At 45.3% G+C, this 25,536-nt stretch overlaps 1 protein-coding gene across 7 annotated transcripts in view; it reads left to right on the top strand.

The window, feature by feature from the left end:
- Positions 1 to 25,536, top strand: part of Pdzd2 (PDZ domain containing 2) — a 459,739-nt gene that overhangs the window by 397,144 nt on the left and 37,059 nt on the right. For 6 of the 7 annotated variants that reach the window (XM_045132784.1, XM_045132782.1, XM_045132781.1 and 3 more), the window contains 7 exons: positions 5,871 to 6,019; positions 9,891 to 10,010; positions 12,053 to 12,167; positions 17,464 to 17,537; positions 17,856 to 18,081; positions 19,819 to 19,936; positions 22,969 to 23,101. In XM_045132784.1, the coding sequence (XP_044988719.1) occupies positions 5,871 to 6,019; positions 9,891 to 10,010; positions 12,053 to 12,167; positions 17,464 to 17,537; positions 17,856 to 18,081; positions 19,819 to 19,936; positions 22,969 to 23,101 (935 nt within the window). The remainder of the gene's footprint in view (positions 1 to 5,870; positions 6,020 to 9,890; positions 10,011 to 12,052; positions 12,168 to 17,463; positions 17,538 to 17,855; positions 18,082 to 19,818; positions 19,937 to 22,968; positions 23,102 to 25,536) is intronic. The other variant, XM_045132783.1, reaches the window with a different exon arrangement.

Here is a 25,536-nt window from a genome sequence, read left to right as displayed (position 1 = left end):
GATAGAGCGAGACTCTACCTCAAAAAAACCAAAAATAAAATAACTCTTCAATATGTTATTTCTAAAAATATGGAGTTACCTTTTCTTGGTCCATTGGGAAAATAGTTTGTTTTTTTGTTTTTTTTTTTTTTTTTTTTTTTCATGGCAGGGTCTCACTCTCAACTCTGGCACACTCTGTAGCCCCAGATAAGCTCTCAGCATCCTCAACCTCTTGAGTGCTGAGATTAAAGGTGTGTGCCTCCACACCCGGTCCAATGACTACACCCACAGAGCACTTTGCTTGTGTTGGTTTCGAACCTGTGACCATTCGCTTGCAAGGCAAGCTTGATGACCACTACACTACAGAAGGCTCCATTCTCCATGGAAAACTTTTTAAAAACATTTCTAGATCATTTCTAAGTCATCAAATGAATCATTTCACAGCCTGGAGTATTTGACCCTCTAAAGATAAAGAATGTGTATGTAGGGCTGGAGAGATGGCTTAGCGGTTAAGCACTTGCCTGTGAAGCCTAAGGACCCCGGTTCGAGGCTTGGTTCCCCAGGTCCCACGTTAGCCAGATGCACAAGGGGGCGCACGCGTCTGGAGTTCGTTTGCAGAGGCTGGAAGCCCTGGCGTGCCCATTCTCTCTCTCTCTCCCTCTCTATCTGTCTTTCTCTCTGTGTCTGTCGCTCTCAAATAAATAAATAAATAAATACATTTAAAAAAATATATTTTAAAAAAAAGAATGTGTATGTAGATACATAACTAGCCAAGCAAATAGCTGATGTGTAGTATATTATATAATGAGGTACCTATACTCATATGTAATTGAGTCAACATTTAAGATTGAAATCCTTTTTTTTTTTGGTTTTTCAAGGTAGGGTCTCACTCTAGCCCAGGCTGACCTGGAATTCACTATGGAGTCTCAGGGTGGCCTCAAACTCACTGTGATCCTCCTACCTCTGCCACCATGCCTGACTGTAGTTATCTTACTTTTTAATATAATTATTTATTTAAGAAAGATAAAGAGAGAGAGAATGAACATGCTAGAGCCTTTGCCATTGCACACAAACTCCAGACCCATGGGCCACTTTTTGCATCTGGCTTTACATGGGCATGGGGGGATTGAACCTATAATGGCAAGTTTTGCAAGCAAGCCCCTTTAACTGCTGAGCCATCTCTTTTGTTTATTTATTATTGGCTTTTATTTTATTTATTTATTTGCAAGCAGGGAGAGAAAGAGAGAAAGAAGACAGACAGAGAGAGAATGGGCACACCAGGGCCTCTATCCACTGCAAATGAACTCCATACGCATGCACCTCTTGTCATCTGGCTTATGTGGGTCCTGGGGAGTCAAACCTGAGTCCTTTGGCTTTCCAGGCAAACGCCTTAACTGCTAAGCCATCCCTCTAGCCCTATTTTTGGTTTTTTGAGGTAAGGTCTTCCTCTAGTCCAGGCTGACCTGGACTTTACTGTGGATTCTCTCAAGGTGGTCTCAAACTCATGGCAATCCTTATATGTCTGCCTCCTGAGTGCTGGGATTTTATTTATTTATTTTGGTTTTTTGAGTCACGGTCTGACTGTAGCTCAGGCTGACCTGGAATTCACTGTGTGTTCTCAGGTTTGCTTCAAACTCACAGTGATCCTCCTACCTCTGCCTCCTGAGTGCTGGGATTAAAGGCATGCGCTACCACGCCTGGCTCAAGTATCTTATTTTTAAAAAGCATGTAATATACATGAAGTATTAATGAGGCCTGGGTTCTAGCACCAAAAAAATAATAATAACCCTATCATCCTATCATTATTACAAGGATTTCTTTCTTTTTAATTAATTAATTTATGTATTTATTTGCAAGCAGAGAGAGAGGAGAGAATGGCATGCCAGGGCCTCTAGCAGCTGCAGACCAATTCCAGATGCATGCACCACTTTGTGCAGCTGGCTTGACATGGGTACCGAGGAATCAAACCCAGGTCTTCGGCCTTGCAGGAAAGCACCTTAACTGCTGAGCCATCTCTCCAGCCCTACAAAGATTTCTTAAACAAGACACAAAATAACTCACCACAGAGGTTAAAAAAAATGATTTGTGACCATGTGCTACATAATGACTTTGGTCAGCAATGGACCTGTGGTCCCATTTCACTATATCACGTAGTGATGTAGACCCGTTCAGCAAGAGAGCTTGTCTTATAAACTAAAGTAGACAGTAATTGAGGAAAATACCTGAGGTCAGTCTCTGGCCTCCACATGTGTGTGCGTGTGTGTGTGTGTGTGTGCAACTACACATATGCAACTACACCCAGTGTATCAGTTACTTTCTTGTTGCTGAGGCAAAATACATGACCAGCCAGGCATGGTGGCAGACGCATTTAATTCCAGCACTCAAGAGGCAGAGGTAGGAGGATCACCGTGAGTTCAAGGCCAGCCTGCGACTACGTAGTGAATTCTAGGTCAGCCTGGGGCTAGAGTAAAACCCTGTCTCCAAAAACAAACAAACCATGACCAGAGGCAGCCTATGGAAGGGAAAGGTTAATTCAACTTACACACTTGAGGGGACCTTTCATCAAAGCAGGGCAAGTGTGGCAGGATCCAACAGCCAGGCATGTCCTTGTCACATCCGCAGAAATGAAGAGCAAGAACAGCAAACAGGTCCGGGCTTTGACACCTCAAGGCTTGCCCCTAGTGACACTCTTCCACCAGTGACTCTACCACCTCCTCATGGTGCCCCAACCTTCCTGAACATTGCCACGCACCGGGGATTCAGTATCCAAACCCATGAGATTGTGGGTGAAAGTCTACATTTGAAGCATCACATACGTCGATCATGCATACATTCGTACCATACGTGTTCACATTCAAAAGTAATAATGCAGGGCTACAGAGGTGGTTCAGTGTTTAAAGGCACTTGCTGGCAAGACCTGACAGCCTGGGTTTGCTTTATGCGGGACCCACGTAAAGTCTGATGCATGACAAAGTGATGCATGAAACTGGAATTCATTTGCAATGGCAGGAGGTGCGGGACTAGCCATTCTGTCCCCCAGCCCCTGCTGGGTAGGTACGTGCATGTGTCTTTCTCCCTATCTCTCAAATAATTAAAATTTTTTAAAAACTACTTTGAATCATTAATAAAATGATAGTGATCTAATAAAAAGACAGGACAGGGCTGGAGAAATGGCTTAGCGGTTAAGCGCTTGCCTGTGAAGCCTAAGGACCCCGGTTCGAGGCTCAGTTCCCCAGGTCCCACGTTAGCCAGATGCACAAGGGGGCGCACGCGTCTGGAGTTCGTTTGCAGAGGCTGGAAGCCCTGGCGCGCCCATTCTCTCTCTCTCCCTTTATCTGTCTTTCTCTCTGTGTCTGTCGCTGTCAAATAAATAAATAATTAATTAAAAAAAAAAAAAGACAGGACAGAAGGGGCTGGAGAGATGGTTTAGCAAGCTGGACATGGTGGCGCATGCCTTTAGTCACAGCACTTGGGAAGCAGAGGTAGGAGGATCACCATGAGTCCAAGGCTACCCTGAGACTACATAGTGAAATCCAGGACAGCTTGAGCTAGAGTGAGACCCTACCTCAAAACAAAAGAGAGAGAGATGGTTTAGCAGTTAAGGCACTCACCTGGGAAGCCCAGGGACCCAGCTTCAGTTCCCTAGTACCCACATAAGCCAGATGGACCAGGTGGCACAAGCATGTCTGGAGTTTGTTTGCAGGGGCTGGAGGCCCGGGCATATCTATCCTCCACACCACCATGCCCAGCTAAAATATTAAAAAAAAAAAAAAAAAAAAAAAACAGACGGAGACTTCAATAGGCACTTTTCAAAAGAAAAATAGCCAATGAATGTATGAAAAGAAAGTTGATCTCATTCCTCATCAGTGGAATGCAAACTGGAAACCACAATGAGATCCCATTGTGCTCCCTGCACATGGCTGGGGAGGGGGTGGCGGCAGCTTTGCAGCCGCAGAGAGAGACCAGTGGTCAGCTCCGCCGCGTCCACCCATCAGCCAGCAGAAATGACAAGCAGAAGAGACACGCTCACAGAGGTTCATTAACTCTGTTCTTGAGGAGCAGTTGGCAAACTAGCTGTATGTGTGTGGCCCAGAAGTTAGAAAGGCTTTCTACATTTTTATTGGGTTGGAGAAAGGGGGAAAAAAAAGTGACAAAGACTATTCATGGCCCATAAGCCACAAAGACAAAAACCTGTCCTGTGTAGCCCTTAAAAAAAAAAAGGCCGGGCGTGGTGGCACACGCCTTTAATCCCAGCACTGGAGAGGCAGAGGTAGGAGGATCGCCGTGAGTTCAAGGCCACCCTGAGAATACAGAGTGAATTCCAGGTCAGCCTGAGCTAGGGTGAAACCCTACCTCGATGGGAAAAAAAAAAAAAAAAAAAAGATTTGCTACCACTTGTTTTCAATCTAAGCTGGAAACAAGCCATCAACAATAGAATGGAAGTGTGGTCTGTTTATGCAAGGAAATGTTATACAGAACAGGAATGAACACAGACTATTGACATGTAAACAACATGGTTAAAGCTCACAACTAAAAGTTAAGAACAAGGACCTCGCCGGGCGTGGTGATGCGTGACTTTAATCCCAGCACTCCGGCTGAGGTAGGAGGATCACTGTGTGTTCGAGGCCAGCCTGGGCTACAGTGAGACCTTGCGTCAAAAGGAAAGGAGGAATGGAGGGAGAGAGAAAGAACAAGGATCTATAAAAAAAAATGTGTATATACATATGTGTGTGTGTGTATGTGTATGTGTGTAAAGTTTGTTTTATTTTATTTATTTGAGAGAGAGAGAGGCAGAGAGAGGCAGAGAGTGATTGAATGGGTGTGCCAGGGCCTTCAGCCGCTGCAACCAAACTCCATACATGTATGCCACCTTATGCATCTGTCTTACCTGGGTACTGGGGAATTGAACCCGAGTCCTTTAGCTTGGTAGGCAACCACCTTAACCACTAAGCCATCTCTCCAGCCCATATGTATTATTTTTGTATACATAATGTTTACATTCATTTAAAGAGTTCAGAAATACGCAACAGTGATCTGTGATATTTGAAGTCCGGGTCATGGTGACTGTCGGATGATTGGTGGCGCAGACAAGGCTTCTGAGGTTTCGTTCATGTTCTGAGTGTTGCTCAGAGGCATGGTCACACTGTTAAATCTCTCACCCATATGCGTAGGAGTTGTACACACTTCTCTCAAATTGTTACACTTTATTAAAAAAAGTTTACTTTAGGCCGAGTGTGCACCTTTAATCCCAGCTCTCAGGAGGCAGAGGTAGGAGGATCACCGTGAGTTTGGGGCAGTCCTGAGAATACATAGTGAATTCCAGGTCAGCCTGAGCTATAGTGAGACCCTACCTCGAAAAACCAAAAAAAGGAAAAAAAGGTTACCTTAACTGAGCATGGTGGGTGCACACCTTTAATTCCAGCACTCAAGAGGCCAAGAGAGAAGAATCGCTGGAAGTTCAAGTCCAACCTGAGATGCCTGGGCTAGAGCAAGACCTTACCTTCAAAAAAAAAAAAAAAAAAAAAAAAAAGGAAGGATGGTTCAGTGGTTAAAGACAGTTGCCTGCAAAGCTGACTGCCCAGGTTCGATTCCCCAGTACCCACATAGAAGCAGTTGTACTAAGTGGCATTTGCATCCAGAGTTCATTTGCAGTGGCAAGAGACCCTGGTGTGCTCACCCGCACTCCATCTCTCTAGCTCTCACCAGGGGTCTTAGCACACAATAAGCTGATGTGGTCCTACCTTGGCAGTAGACTGAACGAGCTCAGTGATTTGGGGGTCCTGGGTGCCAGGCCTCGGGAACCACGTGATCGTTGTAAATGCTGTGAGTTTAGGCTGGTGGCTCCTGTTGAGATGCTTCGCGTGCCCTACTTACCAAGTCATGTTTTTAAGCAGGGGGTGTCCACCGCCTTGAGTCTGTTGAAGAGTATAATGAGCTGATGGTGCGCAACGGGGACCCCCGGGTCAGGATGCTGGAGGTCTCCCGAGATGGCCGGAAGCACTCCCTTCCGCAGCTGCTGGATTCTACTGGATCATCACAGGTCGGTCCTGGGCCATTGGTCCTCTGGTTCAATCATGGCCACAGTTGTTTGGTTAGAGGTGAAGAAACACATTTCCATTCCCTGGGACTCTAGGCGTGTGTGTGTGTGTGTGTGTGTGTGTGTGTGTGTGTGTGTGTGTCTTTATGACATCTGGACTTTCTGTGTTCATGAGAACCATCCATCCATCAGGACTTGTTGCAGTCAGGTTCGCATTGCTGGCAGAAAACATGTGACCAAGAGCAGCTAGTGGGAGGAAAGGGTTGATTTTGGCTCACAGACTCAAGGGGAAGCTCTATGCTGCAGGGAAAAACGATGGCATGAGCAGAGGCTGGACGTCACATCCTGGCCAACATCAGATGGACAACAGCAGCAGGAGAGTGTGCCAAACACTGGCATGGGGAATCTGGCTGTAACACCCATAACCTGCCCCCAAGAATATACCACCTCCAGGAGGCTCCAATTCTCAAATTGCCACCAGCTGGGGACCTAGCATTCAGAAGTTTATGGGGGGACACCTGAGTCAAACCACCTCAGGACTACCAGTATTTGGGACTAGAGAGGCAGAGTCACAGGGTAAGGTCTACTCCAAGAGATTAGAAAAATGCCAGCCCTATCATTTGGGTGGGGGGCAAAGTAGAGACATGATCTCCAACTGAATCTCAGCATCTCGATTTCCTTCCTGCTGTGTATTTTGGAGCTAAGTAAGACTTGCTCTCAACTGCCAGGACACAATGGCGTCTCACAGTCTGTGGCGATCCACCACTAATTTAATAGGAACATCGTGTGTCTGTGTAGAACCACGTAGCTGGATGTGAGCGCATGTGTCTACGTGATGACTGGAGGTCCTAACGTGCTCTCCATTGACAACTGTCAAACACTAGGGTGGGGCGGGGGCTGTTGACAGGGTGAAGTAGGCATTTAATATTCTGGGGCCTGGGATGGAGAGATGGCTTAGTGGTTAAGGCGCTTGCCTGCAAAGCCAAAGGATCCTGGTTCGATTCCCCAGGACCCACCTAAGCCAGATGCACAAGGGGGCACAGGTGTCTGGAGTTTGTAGTGGCTGGAGGCCCTGGCACACCCATCCTCTCCCTCTCTCTCCCTCTCTCTCTCTCTCTCTCTCTCTCTCTCTCATTCTCTCTCCTTCCCTACCTGCCTGTTTCTGTCTCTCTCTCCTCTCAAATAAATAAAATTTTAAAAAGATTCTGGGGCCTGTTCCCACCAAAGCTCCAGCTCCCCGGCCTCATGGAAGTCCTGCTCAATCCTTTTACCAGCCCACTGGAAACCAGGTGACAGTCTACTGTCAAGCTGGAAGCAGGCTGGGTCTGCAGGGAGCTTGTGCGATTCCTTGAGTCCTGGGAAGCATGAGCACAAGAGATCATTGGCATCTTGTCCCCAGGCCCGTGGTCAAACAGCTAGAAGAGGAAAGTCTGGCAGTCATGGTACCCCTAAATGCCTGGGGACTCTCCGATGGTCATCTGCAGGTCTCAGCCCTAACTTTGGGCATGCTATAACCATTTTTTCAGGTAGAACAACTGAGTCTCAAAGAGGTTAAATATTTTGCTCAAGGTTATATTTTCAATAATCTATAAGGCTGGGTGTGGTGGCGCACACCTTCAATCCCAGCACTCGGGAGGCGGAGGTAGGAGGGTCGCCATGAGTTCGAGGCCACCCAGAGACTACATAGTGAATTCCAGGAAGACCCTACCTCAAAAAACCAAAAAAAGAATCTATAAAGAAAGATGGGTGGAGCCGGGCCGTGATGGCACACACCTTTAGTCCCAGCACTCAGAGGCATTGGTAGGAGGATCACCGTGAGTTCGAGGCCAGCCTGAGAAGTACATAGTGAATTCCAGGTTAGCCTGGGCTAGAGTGAGACCTTACCTCAAAAAACACAAAAAAGAAAGGTGGGTGAATGTGGTGATGTTGTCAGGATCGTGTATTTATATTCTTCACAGTGCTGTTCCCTGACCAGGGGATCAAGTGGCCGTGTTTCAGAGGCCGATTTGTGCTGAATTCACCAAAGGCAGATGGAGGGCAGCTGTGGAGAGGGGCAGTTATGTGTTAAGACTGTTAAAATTCGCCTAGACCAGTGACCAGAGAGAGAGCCAGGTCTGTGGCCTCCTCAGAATGACCTAAGTAGATCCACAGCGTGGGAGAAGATCAGAATGGGTAGGAGGGCCTCACTGCCACGTTGTCTTAGGGTCAAAGATAAGTGAGGGTTTCCTGCCGTCATGGGCCAGGCCTGGCATTGAGGTGACAGCTTCTCTGTCCACTGAGGAAAAGACCATATTGAGAGACCAGAAACAATAGTAACGTGGTCTCTAGGCATCGGGAAGCTCAGACTAGTGCAGAAAATCTGAGAGTTTGTCTCTGTCTCTTGTCTTCTCCTATTTTCACCCATTTTCTTTTTCTCCCAGAATTCATTTTGTTTTTTTTCCTGTCCTTTATCCTCCCATTAAAACATACTGCCTAGCATAGAATTATCCATTAAAACTCAGAAGTCTGTATCATCACAGAGGCAGCCGTGTGCCTGACCACATGAAGCCTGTCTAGGGAGTCTGAGGAATATCATTTAACCTTAATTGCCTTGATTTAAGTATGTGATCCCTGGCGGTCAGTGGCTACTGTCTTAGACAGCTCAGGTTTAGATGGGCCTGGGAGACTCCTGAAAATCCTAAGACAGTCACGTGAAACACACATCTCTTAAGAGGGAGATGGCTTAAGGCAGTGTGGAGGGCTGGTGATCTGAGAAAGAGTTTCTCATGGGGTCACACGCAGACTTCTGTGTTCAAGGGTTGGCATCCCATAGGCTATGTCTGGCCCTCTCGACCTGGATCTCAGTAAAGGCATAGTAACGTTGCCAAGCCCACACATCATTTAGTTAATGAGACTGAGTCTGGGCGGCCCACATTGCTGGCAGATATTCTGTCAAACTGCACAGTAGAATTGTTCTAAACTGCCAGGGATATGAAATACCATTGGGGGACCTTCTCATCCCTACATATAAACAAGCAGGCACAAATTATGGAGAAGAACTATTTCTTGATGTCTGTTTCCTCATATTAACCACAAAGTGACTTTTTTTTAGCTTGTGCTAGGATATAAGATCACATAAGACATTTATTATTCTAAAAAGGATTGCAAAACGCTAAATTAAAGAGGTTCTCTAGCAATAGCTACTTAATCTCTTGATTACGTTAGAAATACGCACCCTGCTAATATGCATGAATATTATGGAAGGGGGCACGAGAAAGGGATTGAGATCTGAGCTGCTATGTGCCAGAAAGGGAAAGTGTGTCTTATGGGAAAGTATTTTATTTTCCAAAGATGAGGGATTAGAGTTGAAATGGCTGCAGTCTCTCAACAGGATATTTTTTTGTGTGGGGGGGGAGTTGTCTGGGTTTGTGGCTTGCATTTTATAAGGATCAAGAGCTTGCTGAGTTTTTGAATGAGTAAATTAAGCTTAAAATGGTGAGATGCTTTGTGACCATGATTATAATCTTGGGATGGGGGTGTGTGTGGTGATTTCCAAGGAGTGCCCAACCGCAGAGTGGTCATCCCACATCTTTGAGGCCCCTTAGTTCCTGGTTCCTGACTTGATGCCAAAGGATCTGTGATGTATGGTCAAGGAAGGAGTGACACAGGTCCTGTCGGCCCCCTTGTTTTCCGTGTGAGGGAGGAGGCGTCACAGTCTAGTGCAGAAGGAGCTCCACAGTATTCACAGTAAACTTTCTCTAAGACACTGGACCACAGGCGAACCAGAGAACAATCACTAACACAAAAGGCAACTGAGGTTTTTAGTCTGTCTGTACGCCAGAGCCCACAGCATCATAAACGAGAATCTCTGGTCTTTCCTTGCGCTGCCTTTTAGGAATACCACATCGTGAAAAAGTCCACTCGCTCCCTGAGCACCACCCACGTGGAGTCTCCTTGGAGGCTCATTCGGCCATCGGTCATCTCCATCATTGGGCTATACAAAGAGAAAGGCAAGGTGAGCTCTCCCTTTTCTGCCCACCCTGTTGCCTCAGGTAAGCGGTACCATGCATTCCTCAAATAGTTTCAAATTTAAACATTTTTAACGTGTTTTTTGTTGTTTGGCATTTTGTTGTTGTTTGTTTTGTGTGTTTTTTTCTTTTGGTTTTTCAAGGTAGGGTTTTGTTCTAGCCCAGGCTGGACCTGGAATTCACTATGTGGTCTCAGGCTGGCCTCAAACTCACAGCAATCCTCCTGCCTCAGTTTCCTGAGCGCTGGGATTAAAGGCATGCACCACCGTGCCCAGCTTTAAGATATTTTATGGTTCTTTTTTTGGTTTGTTTTGTTTTTTGAGGTAGGGTCTCACTGTGGTTCAGGCTGACCTGGAACTCACTATGTATTTTCAGGGTGGCCTCGAACTCATGGTGATCCTTCTTCCTCTGCCTCCCGAGTGCTGGGATTAAAGGCGTGCACCACCACGCCTGGCTTTGTTCATTTTTTAAAAAGATTTATTTTATTTTACATATTTAAGAGAGAAAGAGAGAGAGAATGGGCACACCAGGACCTTCAGCCGCTGTAAACTAACTCCAGATACATGCACCACCTTGTGCATCTGGCTTATGTGGGTCATGAGGAATCGAGCCTGGGTCCTTCAGCTTTGTGGGTAAATGCCTTAGCCACTAAGCCATCTCTCCAGCCCAAGGTGTGTTTTTATATGAAATAAAAGATATAACAAACAGAGGAGGACAGTGTGATTTTGCTGACATCCATTCCTGAAGGCCCCAGAGCCAGAGGCAGCCACACCTTCTTTGCCTTGATGGCGTGAAGACTGAACAGGAAGACTGGAACAGATACGGCGCCTGCATGATGTGAAATGGCTCTCAGGAGCTGTTTTGGTTGGTGCCAATGAAATTGCCATTCTTAAAGAAAAAGATTGTCAAGTGTTAGCAATTTCAGATACCTCAATCCAGACCCCCGCCACGCACACACAACTAGTGCAATGCAAAAAGACCTGATGAGGGAAACAGAGAAGGAAAACTTGAATTTAAAACCAGTTGCCCAACTTAACTCCAAGCCTGATTATGAAAGGATGCCCAAGTCAAATCCTGCACTTGGAAGCATGCTTTCTTTTAGTTCAGTAACACTGAAGATGGGCGCTGGAGAGATGGCTTCAGTCAAAGGACCCAGTTTCGATTCCCCAGTACCCACATAAAGCCAGATGCACACAAGCTGGTATACATGTTTGGAGTTATTTTGCAGAGGCTGGAGGTCCTGGCATGCCCATTCTCTGTCACTCTATCTGCCTCTTTCTCTCTCTCTCTTTCTCTCTATCTCTCTCTCTCTCTCTCAGATAAATAAATAATTAATTAATAAACATTTTGTACCTTTACGTTTGTGCCCTACTTTATTTTATTAGTTTTTATTGACAACTTCCATAATTGTAGACAACATCCCATGGTAATTTCCTCCCTCCCCCCACTTTCCCCTTTGAAACTCCACTCTCCATCATATCCCTTCTCCCTCTCAATCAGTCTCTCTTTTATTTTGATGTCATGATCTTTTCCTCCTATTATGATGGTGTTGTGTAGGTAGTGTCAGGAACTATGCGGTCAAGGATATCCAGGCCATTTTGTGTCTGGAGAAGCACATTGTAAGGAGTCCTTCCCTTCCTTTGGCTCTTACATTCTTTCCACCACCTCTTCTGCAATGGACCCTGAGCCTTGGAAGATGTGAAAGAGATATTGCAGTACTGAGCACTGCGGCCGCTTCTTTCCAGCACCATGATGCCTTCTGAGTCATCCCAAGGTCACTGCCATCTGAAAAGAGAAGGTTCTCTACCAAAAGTGAGAGTAGCATTAATACATAGGTATGAACATTAAGAGAAGTGCCTCCTGGGCAGTTTGATGAGCATAGTATATACATTTAGCCAGACAGCAGCAGCCATTGTGCCCTCAGTTCAATACTGCCTAAGACGGGTGCCTTCAGTTGACTCCTACAATGGCAGGAACGCAGTCGTGTCAAGACCACAGTCAGCCTGGACTCCGTGTGCTTTCATTGCAGGGCCTTGGCTTCAGCATTGCTGGAGGTCGAGACTGCATCCGAGGCCAGATGGGGATTTTTGTCAAGACCATTTTCCCAAATGGATCAGCTGCAGAGGATGGAAGACTTAAGGAAGGTAAGACAAGCCCTCCGACACTCCTCAGTCACACTAAGCCTGACTCCTTGGGACTTGGCCCCTCACGAGATGTGTAGTGAGCAGCACAGCAGCCAAGGCGTGGGCTTGAGAGCCCAGCACACCTGAAGCCCTTCCTCGGCATGTCGTGACTGGGACAGTTCACGTGACCCGACCTTCCCTTTCCTCGGCCATAAAGTGGAATAGCAATGCCCACTTTAAAGAGTCGTTTTTGCTGAGTGTGGTGGCGTGCGCCTTTAATCCCAGCACTTGGGAAGCAGAGGTAGGAGGATCAGCCTAGGCTAGAGCAAGATCCTAATTCAACCTCCCCCCATCAAAAAGAAGTTGTTTTGAGGATGAAATGAGAGGATGCAGTGAATGTGGTTTGCTATTGATTTATTTGAGAGAGAGAGGGAGGGAGAGGAAGGAAAGAAAGAGAGAAGGGGAGGCAGGCAGAGAGAGAATATGGGCATGCCAGGGCCTCCAGCCACTGCAAATGAACTCCAGAAGTATATGCCCCCTCATGCATCTGGCTTGCATGGGTCCTGGGGAATTGAAACAGGGTCCTTTGGCTTTGCAGACAAATGCCTTAACCATTAAGCCATCTCTCCAGGCGCCCCCCCCCCCTTTTTTGGAGCTAAGGTGTCACTGTAGTTCAGGCTGACCTGGAATTCACTCTGTAGTCTCAGGGCAGCCTTGAACTCATGGTGATCCTCCTACCTCTGCCTCCCAAGTGCTGGGATTAAAGGTGTGCGCCTCCACGCCCGGCTGCTTTTATACTTGTATTGGAGACTTTGTTCCTCTTGCCTGCTTGGTCCTGCATTGTGTTCTTTGCCCTGAACACCCCTGAGAAGTTCACAGTCCTTCCTTCCTCAGGGCCTCGAGGGTAGCAGAGCTTGATCATTGACACGTCACTGTTGAAAGCAATCACTGTGTAGTTTGGCTTCTAACTCATTATCTGTCATATTCTCCATAGCACCTGGCATTTGATCAAGCATAAATATCCAAGACAGGTGCTTTTGAATGCAGATTTTTAAAAATACAATATTGAAGTTATGTCATGCAAATAAAATTTTAACTGCTTAAATACACCTTGTGTTTTTATGGCACCTTAAGCATTTACAAAGTATTTCTGTGTATTTAAATTATTTCATTCACTCTGTTACAAGCCTGGCGAATAGGCATTTTGGAGCAATCATTTTACAAGTAAGGAAAGTGTGACTTGGACATGTTAAGGGATTAGAAGTTTGTCTTACTGTCAGGATCCAGCAGGAGTGAAAGTCATTCTCAACTCTGATCCCAAGCGCAGTTCACCTCATTGAGGTTCCGCTGCTACCTCACTTTAATACTAGAGAAAGGGATCTCATTCTTCTCTCCTGGGTGCATCAGCCTTGAGGGGAAAAAAAAAATTGAAGAGGCAAAAGTTCCACTTATGTGCATAATAGCTTGTTGAATAAAAAATTGTATATATTTGCTACATAATATTTATCTGGATTAAGACATACACCCTCATAAAGCAATACTACCAATCATATTTGAGCATATTTTCTTTTTATTGATTTATTAGAGAGAGAGGGAGGGAGGGAGAATGGGTATGCCAGGGGTTCCAGCCACCGCAAATAAACTCCAGATGCATGTGCCATCAAGTGCGTTTGGATTACATGGGATCTGGAGAATGGAACCTGGTTCCTTAGCCTTCGCAGGCATGCGCCTTAACCACTAAGCCATCTCTCCAGCCCTTGAGCGTATTTTATTTTATTTATTTTTGTTGTTGTTGTTTTTGAGGTAGGGTCTCACTCCAGCCCAGGCTGACCTGAAATTCACTCTGTCGTCTCAGGGTGGCCTCGAACTCACGACGATCCTCCTACCTCGGCCTCCTGAGGCGTGTGCTACCATGCCCAGCTTCCCATCCCTGTTTAATATACATCTTTCATGAGATGATTAGATCATAATATTTCTTCTGAAACGGTACAGCTTTTCAGTTCTGTTGACTCAAACTCTAGTGGCTATTGTGTTATACTGGTTGCTTTTTTTTTGGAACTGGTGAGAGTGAATTGAAGTGTCCTGTTTTCAAGCAGAGTCTGTAACACACTTTTAGGTAACAGTGTGGCATGACTAGGCTTCCTGCTTCTTGGTCCCAGTGTTTATTTCTCCTTAAGGAGAAGTTAACATGCAGGTGAGGCTGGTGTCTAGTTTCAGAGCAGGGTCAAAGTCCAGCAGAGCATTTTTAAACCATATGTGCTGAGGGGTCACTTGACTGAAACTCAACCTGCGTAACTGGTAGAATGGAGCAAAATATAGAAAGCAATCCACAGTTGTGAAACGTTAATAGTACGTGACGCTCCTTAATGCTATTTTTCATATGTGTTCATTTATGAGAAATATAAGTTGGGTTGGATCTCCAACCTATTGAATGATATGCCGTTAAAAGTTTTTGTATAAATTTTAAGGGCATGAGTAATCATTTGATGATTCTCTCCTTTTCCTATAGAACTTCAAGACATCATTGAGTAATTGGTTAGGCCAGGTGATTCTTTTTAAAACTTTGACTTTACTTTTTAATTTATTTATTAGAGAGAGAGAGAGGAATGAGTGTGCCAGGGCCTTCAGCCATTGTAAATGAATTCCAGACACATGTATCTCTTTGTGCATCTGGCTTACATGGGTGCTGGGGAATCGCACCTAGGGTCCTTTGATTTCACAGGCAAGTGCCTTAAACACTAAGCCATCTCTCCAGCCCAAGCCAGATGATTTTCTAAAATATATTTTATTTGTTTACTTGAGAGAAAGAGAGACAGAGAAAGAGAATGGGCATGCCAGTGCCTCCAGCCACTGCAAACGAACTCTAGATGTGTGCGCCCCCTTGTGCATCTGGCTAACATGGGTCCTGGGGAATCTAACCAGGATTCTTTGGCTTTTGTGGGCAAATGCCTTAACCACTAAGCCATCGCTCCAGCCCTAGCCAGATCATTTTTGTTTATTATTTATTTATTTGAGCGTGACAGACAGAAAGAGAAAGAGGCAGAGAGAGAGAATGGGCATGCCAGGGCCTCCAGCCCCTGCAAACGAACTCCAGACATGTGCGCCCCCTTGTGCATCTGGCTAACTTGGGTCCTGGGGAATTGATCCTCGAACCAGGGTCCTTAGGCTTCACAGGCAAGCGCTCAACCGCTAAGCCATCTCTCCAGCCCAGGCAAGATAATTTTTAAACAGAGATTATTTCACTTCACAACTTCCACAGTTGTATTAAAAAGAATGCATGGGGAATTACTGCAGTTTTTGTAACCCATTAATCCTGTATGCAGTTTGCTCCTGGGATTGGCTGTCAGGGAAGCAAAAACGTGTCTGCCGTTTTACACCTTCGTTTGGTGGACCAAGTCTCTTCCCCAAGTCACGCAAAGTACAGGTGTGCTCTCTGGGGCATCTTCATGCTGTGTGAAGTGTCACTCTAAAACAGCCCGTGTCACCAGAGCACACACCAGAAATGAGCGCTTATCAGCTGGCAGGGTGCCCAAGTCCTCTGACAGCCCCAGGAGACACTACCCACGGCTTGAACGTGGCCTGTTTCTTCTTAAGGTTGAAGATGACAGACTGGCTTGAGATGGGAAGAGGCAAGTGAGCATGAGCAGACACACACACCCCCTTACAAGTGGCTGTCTCCCTGCAGTAACCTGCCACCAAAGCCTACAGCTGCATGCCAGCCTCATGATGGAGTTCCTGGCCCCGCCCCAGTGAGATCAGACATCCAGGCTATTCCGGAAGGAAGGAGGGCAGTGGCTCCTCAGTCCTATCTCAGCAAGCTTTTCTTTTCTCTTTCTATTTATTTATTTATTTATTTATTTATTTATTTATTTTTGGTTTTTGAGGTAGGGTCTCCCTCTAGCTCAGGCTGACCTGGAATTCACTATGGAGTCTCAGGGCAGCCTCCATCTCACAGCGATCCTCCTACCTCTGCCTCCCAAGTGCTGGGATTAAAGGCGTGCTCCACCATGCCCGGCTTCAGCAAGCTTTTTAAAAACTAAATTTTTACTTATATATTTGTAAGCAGAGAGAGAAAGCGTGCACAAAGAGAGACAGAGAGAATGGGCACACCTGGACCTTGAGCTGCTGCAAACCAACTCCCAAATGTGTGCACCACTTTGTGCATCTGGCTTTACGTAGATGCTGAGGAGTTGAACTCAGGTCATTAGGCTTTGCAGGCAAGCGCCTTAACTGTTAAGCCGTCTCTCTAGCCCTCAGCAAGCTTTTCTGTCTGCCATTGAAAGTATTCGCTAGGTACCATAGTGACCTCTGGATTTGGGAAGCTTATCTTTCTGCAAATGTAGGACTGACTTCTCGGGTGTTTTATGTGCTCGTGGTTTGTTGAATAGGCTTCATTGTTTAGGTAGAGACTGTGAGGAAGGCCTTGGAAATCAATATTTGCAATTCAATCCGTAAGTGCAGGATATTTATTGTCAAAGCTGTCAATAGAAAAAAAAAAGATCCTTTTTTATCTTTTCTAAAAATATGCTTTAAATGTTATTTATTTATTTGAGAGAAAAAGAGAAGGGGAGAGACAGAGAGAAAGAATGGGCACACCAGGTCCTCCAACCGCTACAAACAAACTCCAGATGCATGCGCCACCTGTGCATCTGGCTTACGTGGGTACTGAGGAATCAAACCTGGGTCCTTTGGCTATGTAGGCAGGTGCCTTAACCAATAAGCCATCTCTCCAGCCCAATGGGACAGACTCTTGATTTGTAACCCAAGATGGCCTCAGGTTCACTTTGCTCAAGTTCACTTTGTACCCACTGCTAGCCTTGAATTCATGCATCTCCCAAGACCTGGGATTACAGGTGTGTCCTGCCACACCCAGTTCTATAGTTGTTTTAATTGAAAATTGGAATATAGAATTACTGCTAAAAACATGATTTTTAAAATTTTTTAATATTTATTTATTTGCAAGGAGAGAGAGAGAAAAGAGACAGACAGAGAGAATGGGCACACCAGGGCCTCTAGCCACTACAAATGAACTCCAGAAGCATGCACCACTTTGTGTATCTGGCTTACATGGGTAGTGGGGAATCGAACTTGGGTCCTTAGGTTTCTCAGACAAGTGCCTTAACCAGTAAGCCATCCCTCCAACCCCATGAACTTTTATTAGTTGTTCCTTTTGGGTGATGTTCCTGGGAGCTAAACTAATGAAAGCTTCTTCATAGGGTAACACATCAGGGACCAAGTGGCATACCATTGTAGTTCTAATCAGAGTCCAAAAATAATACAGCTTATTGTTAACATAGTTCTCATGTTTGGTTACCAGGGGATGAAATCCTGGACGTAAATGGAATACCAATAAAGGGTTTGACATTCCAAGAAGCCATTCACACCTTTAAGGTAACGGTGTTCTTTTATTTTTTTATTTCTTATTTATTTATTTTTTATTTTGGTTTTTCAAGATAGGGTCTCACTCTGGCCCAGACGAACCTGGAATTCACTATGTAGTCTCAGGCTGGCCTCGAACTCACGGCGATCCTCCTACCTCTGCCTCCCGAGTGCTGGGGTTAAAGTGCGCCACTGCGCCTGGCTGGTAATGGCGTTCTTGCTGACCCGTGTCCTCTAGTTTTGCTCCCTTCATTTTCTCCTGGGATTCCCTCGTTTGCTGAAAGGGCAGGTGTGAATGTGTTCACTCAGCTTCCATTTTCACTTCTGCAGCAAATCCGAAGCGGGCTGTTTGTGCTAACGGTGCGCACGAAGTTGCTGAGCCCCAGCCTCACACCGTGCTCAACGCCCACGCACGTGAGCAGATCAAGCTCCCCAAACTTCAACAGCGGCGGGGGGAACTCGGCAGGCGCCTCTGATGACGTTGGTTCCTCCTCCCTCGGTCGCAAGACTCCTGGGCCCAAAGACAGGATTGTCATGGAAGTCACACTCAACAAAGGTGGTACTATGCTTCGCTTCCTTGATTTCTCATGAGGAACAGTTTGCAATCGGGTTTACATTGATTTTTTTCTTTGAATGGTTCCCTTGGAATCTTCACCTTCTGTCAGGGATGCTGTCCTACAAGTGGACGGGAAGATCAAACGTAGAGATTTGAGTCATTTTATAAAAAGTCAGGGCAGACCCCAGTGACATTTAGTCTTTGATCTTTCCTCAGGTGAGTTACTGTGAGTCAGAGACTGTTTGTAAAAAGAAATTGAAGGGGCAGGGGAGATAACTCGGTCAGTAAATTGATTGCCTTGCAAGCATGAGGTCCCAAGTTTGATCCCATATAAAAATACTGGGTGTGGGGGCTAGAGCGATGGCTTAATGATTACTGCACTTGCCTGAAAAGCCAAAGGACCCCGGTTCAATTCCCCAGTACCCACATAAGCCACTTGCACAAGGGGGCACATGTGTTTGCAATGGTTAGAGGCCCTGGTGTGCCCGTTCTGTCTCCCCCTACCCTCTGCTTGCAAATAAATAAATAAATAGTTTAAAAAATATCAACTGGGCCAGGCGTGGTGGCACACACCTTTAATCTCAGCACTTGGGAGGCAGAGGTAGGAGGGTCGCTGTGAGTTTGAGGCCACCCTAGAACTACGTAGCGAATTCCAGGTCAACCTAGGCTAAAGTGAAATCCTGCCTCAAAAAACAAGCAAACAAACCAAATAGGAGGAGGATGATAAGGAGGAGGAAGAATAATGCAGTTAAGGGCTGGGGAGATGGCTTAGTGGTAAAAGGTGTTTCCTTGAAAAGCCTGGCATCCTGGGTTCAATTCCCGAGTACCCACATAAAGGCAGATGCACAAAATGCTGTATGCTTTGTAGGTTGTTTGCAGTGGCCACCCTAGAGTGCCTATTCCTTCCCACCTGCCCAACACCCCCCCCACTCTCTCATATTCTCTCTACTTGCAATTAAGTAAAAATATTTTTTAATGCAGTTAACACCAGTAAGTAGAAATCACTGGTAATTACCAACTCGTACCATTTTTCATCCCCCCCCCCTCACTGCACACACTTATGTAGAAAGGTGAATGACAGTTGTAAATAACCAAAGGATTAATTGTGTAAAAAGTTTTGTGTCAGGGGCCGCACGCGTCTGGAGTTCGTTTGCAGAGGCTGGAAGCCCTGGCGCGCCCATTCTCTCTCTCTCCCTCTATCTGTCTTTCTGTGTCTGTCGCTCTCAAATAAAAAATAAATAAATAAAATTAAAAAAAAAAAAGTTTTGTGTCCAGATGCTGAAGCAAAGGCTCAACAGTTAAGGCACTTGTCTGCAAAGCCTAAGGACCCAGGTACCCACACAAAGCCAGATGCCCAAGGTGGCACGTGTGTCTACAATTTGTTTGCAGTGACTAGAGGCCCTAGAATATTCATTCTCTCTCTCTCTCTCTCTGCCTCTTTCTCACTCTTTCAAATAATTAATTAAATAATTTGGTAATTAATTAAATAAAAGAGTTGCTTTTAAAGAAAAGTTTGTGTCCAGAATAAAAGTGTTACTTAATATGTACTCTAGCTATTTCCAAAGAGCAGAGAGTATGCCATCAGATAAAAAGAAAAGTAGGGTTTATGTTCTCATTCTACACTGAAACTGAATAGCTATGGGTCTGAATGCAAATCGTTTCAGTTTTGGATCGGTTGTACTTCTCTGGCTATTGTTAATGGTTGCTTCTGTTTTCTTTGAACCATGCCTCTCACAGAGCCAAGAGTTGGGTTAGGCATTGGAGCCTGCTGTCTGGCCTTGGAAAACAGCCCTCCAGGTATCTACATTCACAGCCTTGCACCCGGATCAGTGGCCAAGATGGAGAGCAACCTGAGGTTGGTGGTATCCCTGACATTTTAAAATACTTTTTTTGTTTTGTTTGTTTGTTTATTTGTTTGTTTGAGAGCCACAGACAGAAATAGAAGCAGAGAGAGAGAATAGGTGTGCCAGTGACTCCAGCCACTGCAAATGAACTCCAGAAGCACACGCCACCTTGTGCATCTGGTTTACGTGGGTCCTGGGGAATCAAGCCTTGAACCAGGGTCCCTAGGCTTCACAGGCAAGCAGTTAACCAGTAAGCCATCTCTCCAGCCCTCCCTGACATTTTAGAAATAGTGTCTTATGTACCCCAGGCTGACCTCAAACTCCCTATGTAGCTGAAGATCAACTTGGACCTCTGATCCTCCTGCCTCCTCCTGAGCGCTGGGATCACAGACATGCGTCACAAAACTTCTCTGTTCAAATATGGTCGTCTGTGAAAAATCTTTGTTTGTTTTTTTGTGTTTCAAGATAGGGTCTCACTCTAGCCCAGGCTGACACTTGCGTAGTCTCTGGGTGGCCTCGAACTCATGGCGATCCTCCTGCCTCTGCCTCGAGTGCTGGGATTAAAGTCATGCACCACTATGTCCACCTTATGGAACTTTTCATGTGTGATTTTTTTCTCCCAACAATATAAAGATGATTAAAGCACTTCAAAAGAAGAAAAGCTCATATGAATGAAATTCAGTTGAATCAAAGAGCTCTGGATCCTGGTTTTCTGACCTCTTTTATTATATTTGGACTTACAAGTTCAGTCTCAGAATCTTGACAAAATACAACTCTTTGCAAATATCTATGATTATTTCATTATATTCTTTCATTTTTATATTCATTTATGCAAACCTCGTGCAAGAAACAAGAGCCGCTTATATCGGTTCAATCAGTGGATGCAAGTGTCCTGAAGTCATGCCCTTAAGTGGTAGGCCTCCTTGGTATGATCACTCAAACCTTGTCAAGTGCTTCCATTCTCATTTGAATGGGATGTCTTGGTGCCTGACTTCTCACTCCAGACAGTTGAGTGTTCTGTTTGTACAAGTGTCTAGGTATTCTGTTGTATAGTAATTGCGTGGCTGGTGCCCACCTAAGTTTCACAAGAATACGCACACTTGGCACCAAGCACTTTGTGCAAATAGTATTACCTTTCTCCTCCATAAACTTCTACGTCCTTCGGCAGTTGAAGAATTGTCAAAATGGCAATTCCACAAGTTTGCCATGATGGGACTCTGTTAATAGATTATATTACCTTTTTAATCAACAGAATGAATTTTCATATTGAAAAAAAAGTAGCAAATCATCCAAAGTACTAAAGAAATATACTTTAGAACTCAAGGAAAAAAAAAATTCTGTAATGACATCCCAAGCTGATGTTTCTTTCCTGAATGATTCCATATGCCTGGAGCCAAATGAGCCTTCTTCCAACCCCATGTAAAGGGCCTTTGTTCTCCCCTGCTGAGTGCTCGCTTGATAATTTCAAGTAAAAATAGGCAACTTGTCCTAAATTTCTCATTTGAAACATTTTTACAAGTTCTTGGGTAACCTTTGCGCTTCATACATTTCCTTTTTAAATATTACAATAATCACTCAGGGTGGTGGGAAGAAAGAATAAAGTGATGGTGGTCATGGGCTACGATGTGATAATAAGAGTCTGACAGCCCTGAGGTAAATCAAGTGTGTGTCATCTTAGAAAGTTATCCCTCTGAGCACCCCCAACACCGCACACATATGGTATTTAATAGGAATGCTTAACACCTGTGTGAGCATGCCCATACAAACTGCTGTGCCTGGTATACAGCCTTTAGGCTGGAGGGAGGGCTTAGCAGTTAAAACACTTGCCTGTGAAGGCTAAGGACCCAGGTTTGATTCCCCACTACGCGCATGAACCAGCTGCACAAGGCGGCACCTGCGTCTGGAGTTCATTTGCAGTGGCTAGAGGCCCTGGCGTGCCCATCCTCTATCTCTCTTTTTATCTGCCTCTCTATTTCTTTTTCAAATAAATTATATATATATATATATATACATATATATATATAATATGTATATATATATTATATGTATATATATTTATGCAGATATAGATACATATAGATATATATTATATATATATCAGGGCTTGAGAGATGGCTTAGTGGTTAAGGTGCTTGCCTGCGAAGCCTAAGAACCCAGGTCCCACTCCCCAGAACCCACATAAGCCAGACGCAGAAGGTGACACAAGCTCGCAAGGTTGCTTATGCTCACGAGGTGGCGCACATACCTGGAGTTCAGTTGCAGTGGCTAAGGCCCTGGCATGCCAGTCCCCTCTTACTCTCTCTTTTTCTCTCTTTTGCTCTCATAAAAACTAAAATATGGCCAGGCGTGGTGGCGCACGCCTTTAATCCCAGCACTTGCGAGGCAGAGGTGGGAGGATCACTGTGACTTTGAGGCCACCCTGAGACTAGATACTGAATTCTAGGTCAGCATGGGCTACAGTGAGACCCTACCTCAAAAACAACAACAATAATAATAACAAATAGGGCTGGAGAAATGGTTTAGTGGTTAAGGCACTTGCCTGTGAAGCCTAAGGACTCATGTTTGACTCTCCAGGTCCTACATAAGCCAGATGTACAGTGACATAGCACGCAACGTCCCTCATGCACACAGGGGGCATACCCATCTGGAGTTTAATTGCAGTGGCTGAGGCTGTCTCTGGCACACCAATTCTCTCTCTCACTCTTGCTCTCTTGCATTAAAAAAAAAAAAGTCCAGTCTGTTGGGCTTACTTCAAAAAAATAATAAAATATAAAGAAGTAGCCTTCATAGTGGTCCTTCTCCATTTTACTTAACTGTTCTGAAAATGCCAGTCAATGATAATGGCCTTTGCCAATTTAAAATGTGATGCATGTATGAATGTGTTTGCTTTTTTTAACGGGTATGCAAAGATGAAAGAATGTCATTTGCCTCTTTGAAGTATTCAGAACAGATTTCCTATTATAAGCCTCTTCCAGAAAGAAAGCTGTCTTAGCTCTTTTAAAGCTGCCCTGTGACCAAAGTGTGTCATCCGGTATCTTTCCAGCCGTGGAGACCAGATCCTGGAAGTGAACTCGGTGAACGTGCGCCACGCCGCCTTAAGCAAGGTGCATGCCATCTTGAGCAAGTGCCCCCCGGGACCCGTTCGCCTGGTCATCGGCCGACACCCAAACCCAAAGGTGAGGTGTTCCATGCTTTGACTATGGGAACATGACCTGGCTGCCTGTCCAGCTGCAGTGACACCAGGAATGCACCTTCCTGTCTACTGTGAAAACTCAACCCCTGGGGTTGGCGGGGGCGAGGGGGTGTCAGCCTGTGGCTGATACATGCGGGGTGTGAATCTCAGAGCTGGACCTCTTCAGTTACTAGAAATTTTTACTGGAAGATGCTGACAAAGTTATTTGGTGAACTTAAAATCTGATCTGGGGCTGATGGGACGGCTTAGCAGTTAAGGCGCTTGCCTGCAAAGCCAAAGGACCCAGGTTCGATTCCTCAGGACCCACGTTAGCCAGGTGCACAAGGAGGCACACATGTCTAGAATTCATTTGCAATGGCTAGAGACCCTGGTGCACCCATTCTCTCTCTCTCTCTTTTTCTCTCTTTCTCTCTCTCTCCCTCTTTCTCTGTCAAATAAATAAATAAATAAAATATTTTTCAAAAAATCTGATCTGGTAGGAAACAGCCGCTGGCTGTTTGATTGCTGGTGAGATATCTCATCTTTGCGTGGAAAAAATCTGAACATGCTGGGCTAGATAATCTTTAGGGCCTTTCAGCTTTGAGATAAGAAACCTTTTCATTTTAACCACAATCTTTTGTTTGCCCGTATGATGGCAATTAAGTTTAATGCTGAGTAATTATTAAAGCAGGTTCAGTGAATTTTAAACTTTCTTCAAGGAAGAAATCAAAAGATGGGGATCGGAAGGCCGAGCGTGGTGGCGCACGCCTTTAATCCCAGTAACTCTCGGGAGGCAGAGGTAGGAGGATTGTCATGAGTTGAAGGTCACCCTGAAACTACCTAGTGAATTTCAGGTCAGCCTGAGCTAGAGTGAAACCCTGTATGGTGGTTTGATTCAGGCATCTCCCATAAACTTAGGTGTTCTGAATGCTGGGTTCCCAGCTGATGGAGACTTGGGAATTAATGCCTCCTGGAGGGAGTGTATTATTGGGGGCAGGCTTATGGGTGTTAATAGCCAGTTTCCCCATGCCAGTATTTGGCAAACTCTCCTGTTCCTGTTGTCCACCTTATGTTGGCCATGGGTGATGTCCACCCTCTGCTCATGCCATCATTTTCCCTGCCGTCATGGAGCTTCCCCCCCAAGCATGTAAGCCAAAATCAACCTCTTTTCTCCCACAAGCTGCTCTTGGTTGGGTGATTTCTACCAGCAATGCGAACCTGACTGCAGCACCCTAGCTCGGAAAAAAAAAAAATGATGGGGATTGGAGATGTGGCTCAGTGGTAGAGTGCTCACTTAAGGCCCTGGGTTTTATCCCCAACACCACAAAAATAGATAAATAAAATAAACTTGGCTACTTGTACTTAATTCACTAAAACGAGTGACTGCATTTCCATAAAATGTTTAGAGTATTGAACTTTCAGATACTCTTCAAAGTAAAATGTCTTCCAGTTTGAAGAGGAAGGACTCCTTACTGTTCATTCAGTTGTTGAAAAATAAAAATCTATCTCATTGAATGGTTCTCATCTCATACAACTTAAATAAATGAAAATGGGTTGGAATCTGGGTTTGCAAACCAAATTCTTCATTTGCATATGACTCTGTGAATTTTGCATTCATTGAAGTTAGTGAAAAATAAACCACGCCTTTCATCCCAGCACTCCAGAGGCAGAGGTAGGAGGATCGCCGTGAGTTCGCGGCCACCCTGAGAATACAGAGTGAATTCCTGGTCAGCCTGGGCCAGAGTGAGACCCTACCTCAAAAAACCAAAAAAAAAGTTAGTGAAAAATAAAGCCCCATTTCAAATCAAATAGAGAAATTATCTACTAGATTCAGTCAGTGTTGTGAGAGGTGAGAGATCCTATTTTTCTGTCTGCTGGGCCAACTCCTCGAGAGACTACATCTTTTAACTCATGCTGTTATCTTTTATCACTCACTGCTTAACACAACTCACCGCTTTTACACACGGAGTTCTCCCTGCCATTTAGATGACATTCACTCGGTGTGAGCTGGGTTTGCTTGTTCTACTGAAGATGCACGCTAGATGCATTCACTCGTGTGGACAGGTCCCCAGGAGAAAAGAGACGCGTATGGGATCTGAGGCCAGAGGGACGTAAACCTTCCCGCTCTTGGCCTGCCTTCAGTAGCACTGCATCCCCGCGGCTCAACCCCTTTTCTGTCTGCAAAGATGCCTGTGCCCGTAGTCTTCTGGTGAGAATGAACCATTCAATGCCCTTTTCTTAAAAGTTAGACTTAGCAGGGAAGACGGAAGACCTTTCAAGTCCAGCGTTAGTAGGTCAGCCACAGGGGCCACCAGCCTGCATGAACTTGCTAATGGACAAAAGAGAGTGGCCATGGAGCAGAACCTACTCTTCCTTGCCAGTCAGGGTTAATTCAGATTACTGGGGAAATGGCTTGGCAGTTAAGGCATTTGCTTGCGA

This window comes from Jaculus jaculus, chromosome 13 (assembly GCF_020740685.1).
Source record: "Jaculus jaculus isolate mJacJac1 chromosome 13, mJacJac1.mat.Y.cur, whole genome shotgun sequence".
NCBI classification, from domain to species: Eukaryota; Metazoa; Chordata; class Mammalia; order Rodentia; family Dipodidae; genus Jaculus; species Jaculus jaculus.
Note: the sequence above shows the minus strand (reverse complement) of the source record. Positions and strands in the feature narration are given on the sequence as shown.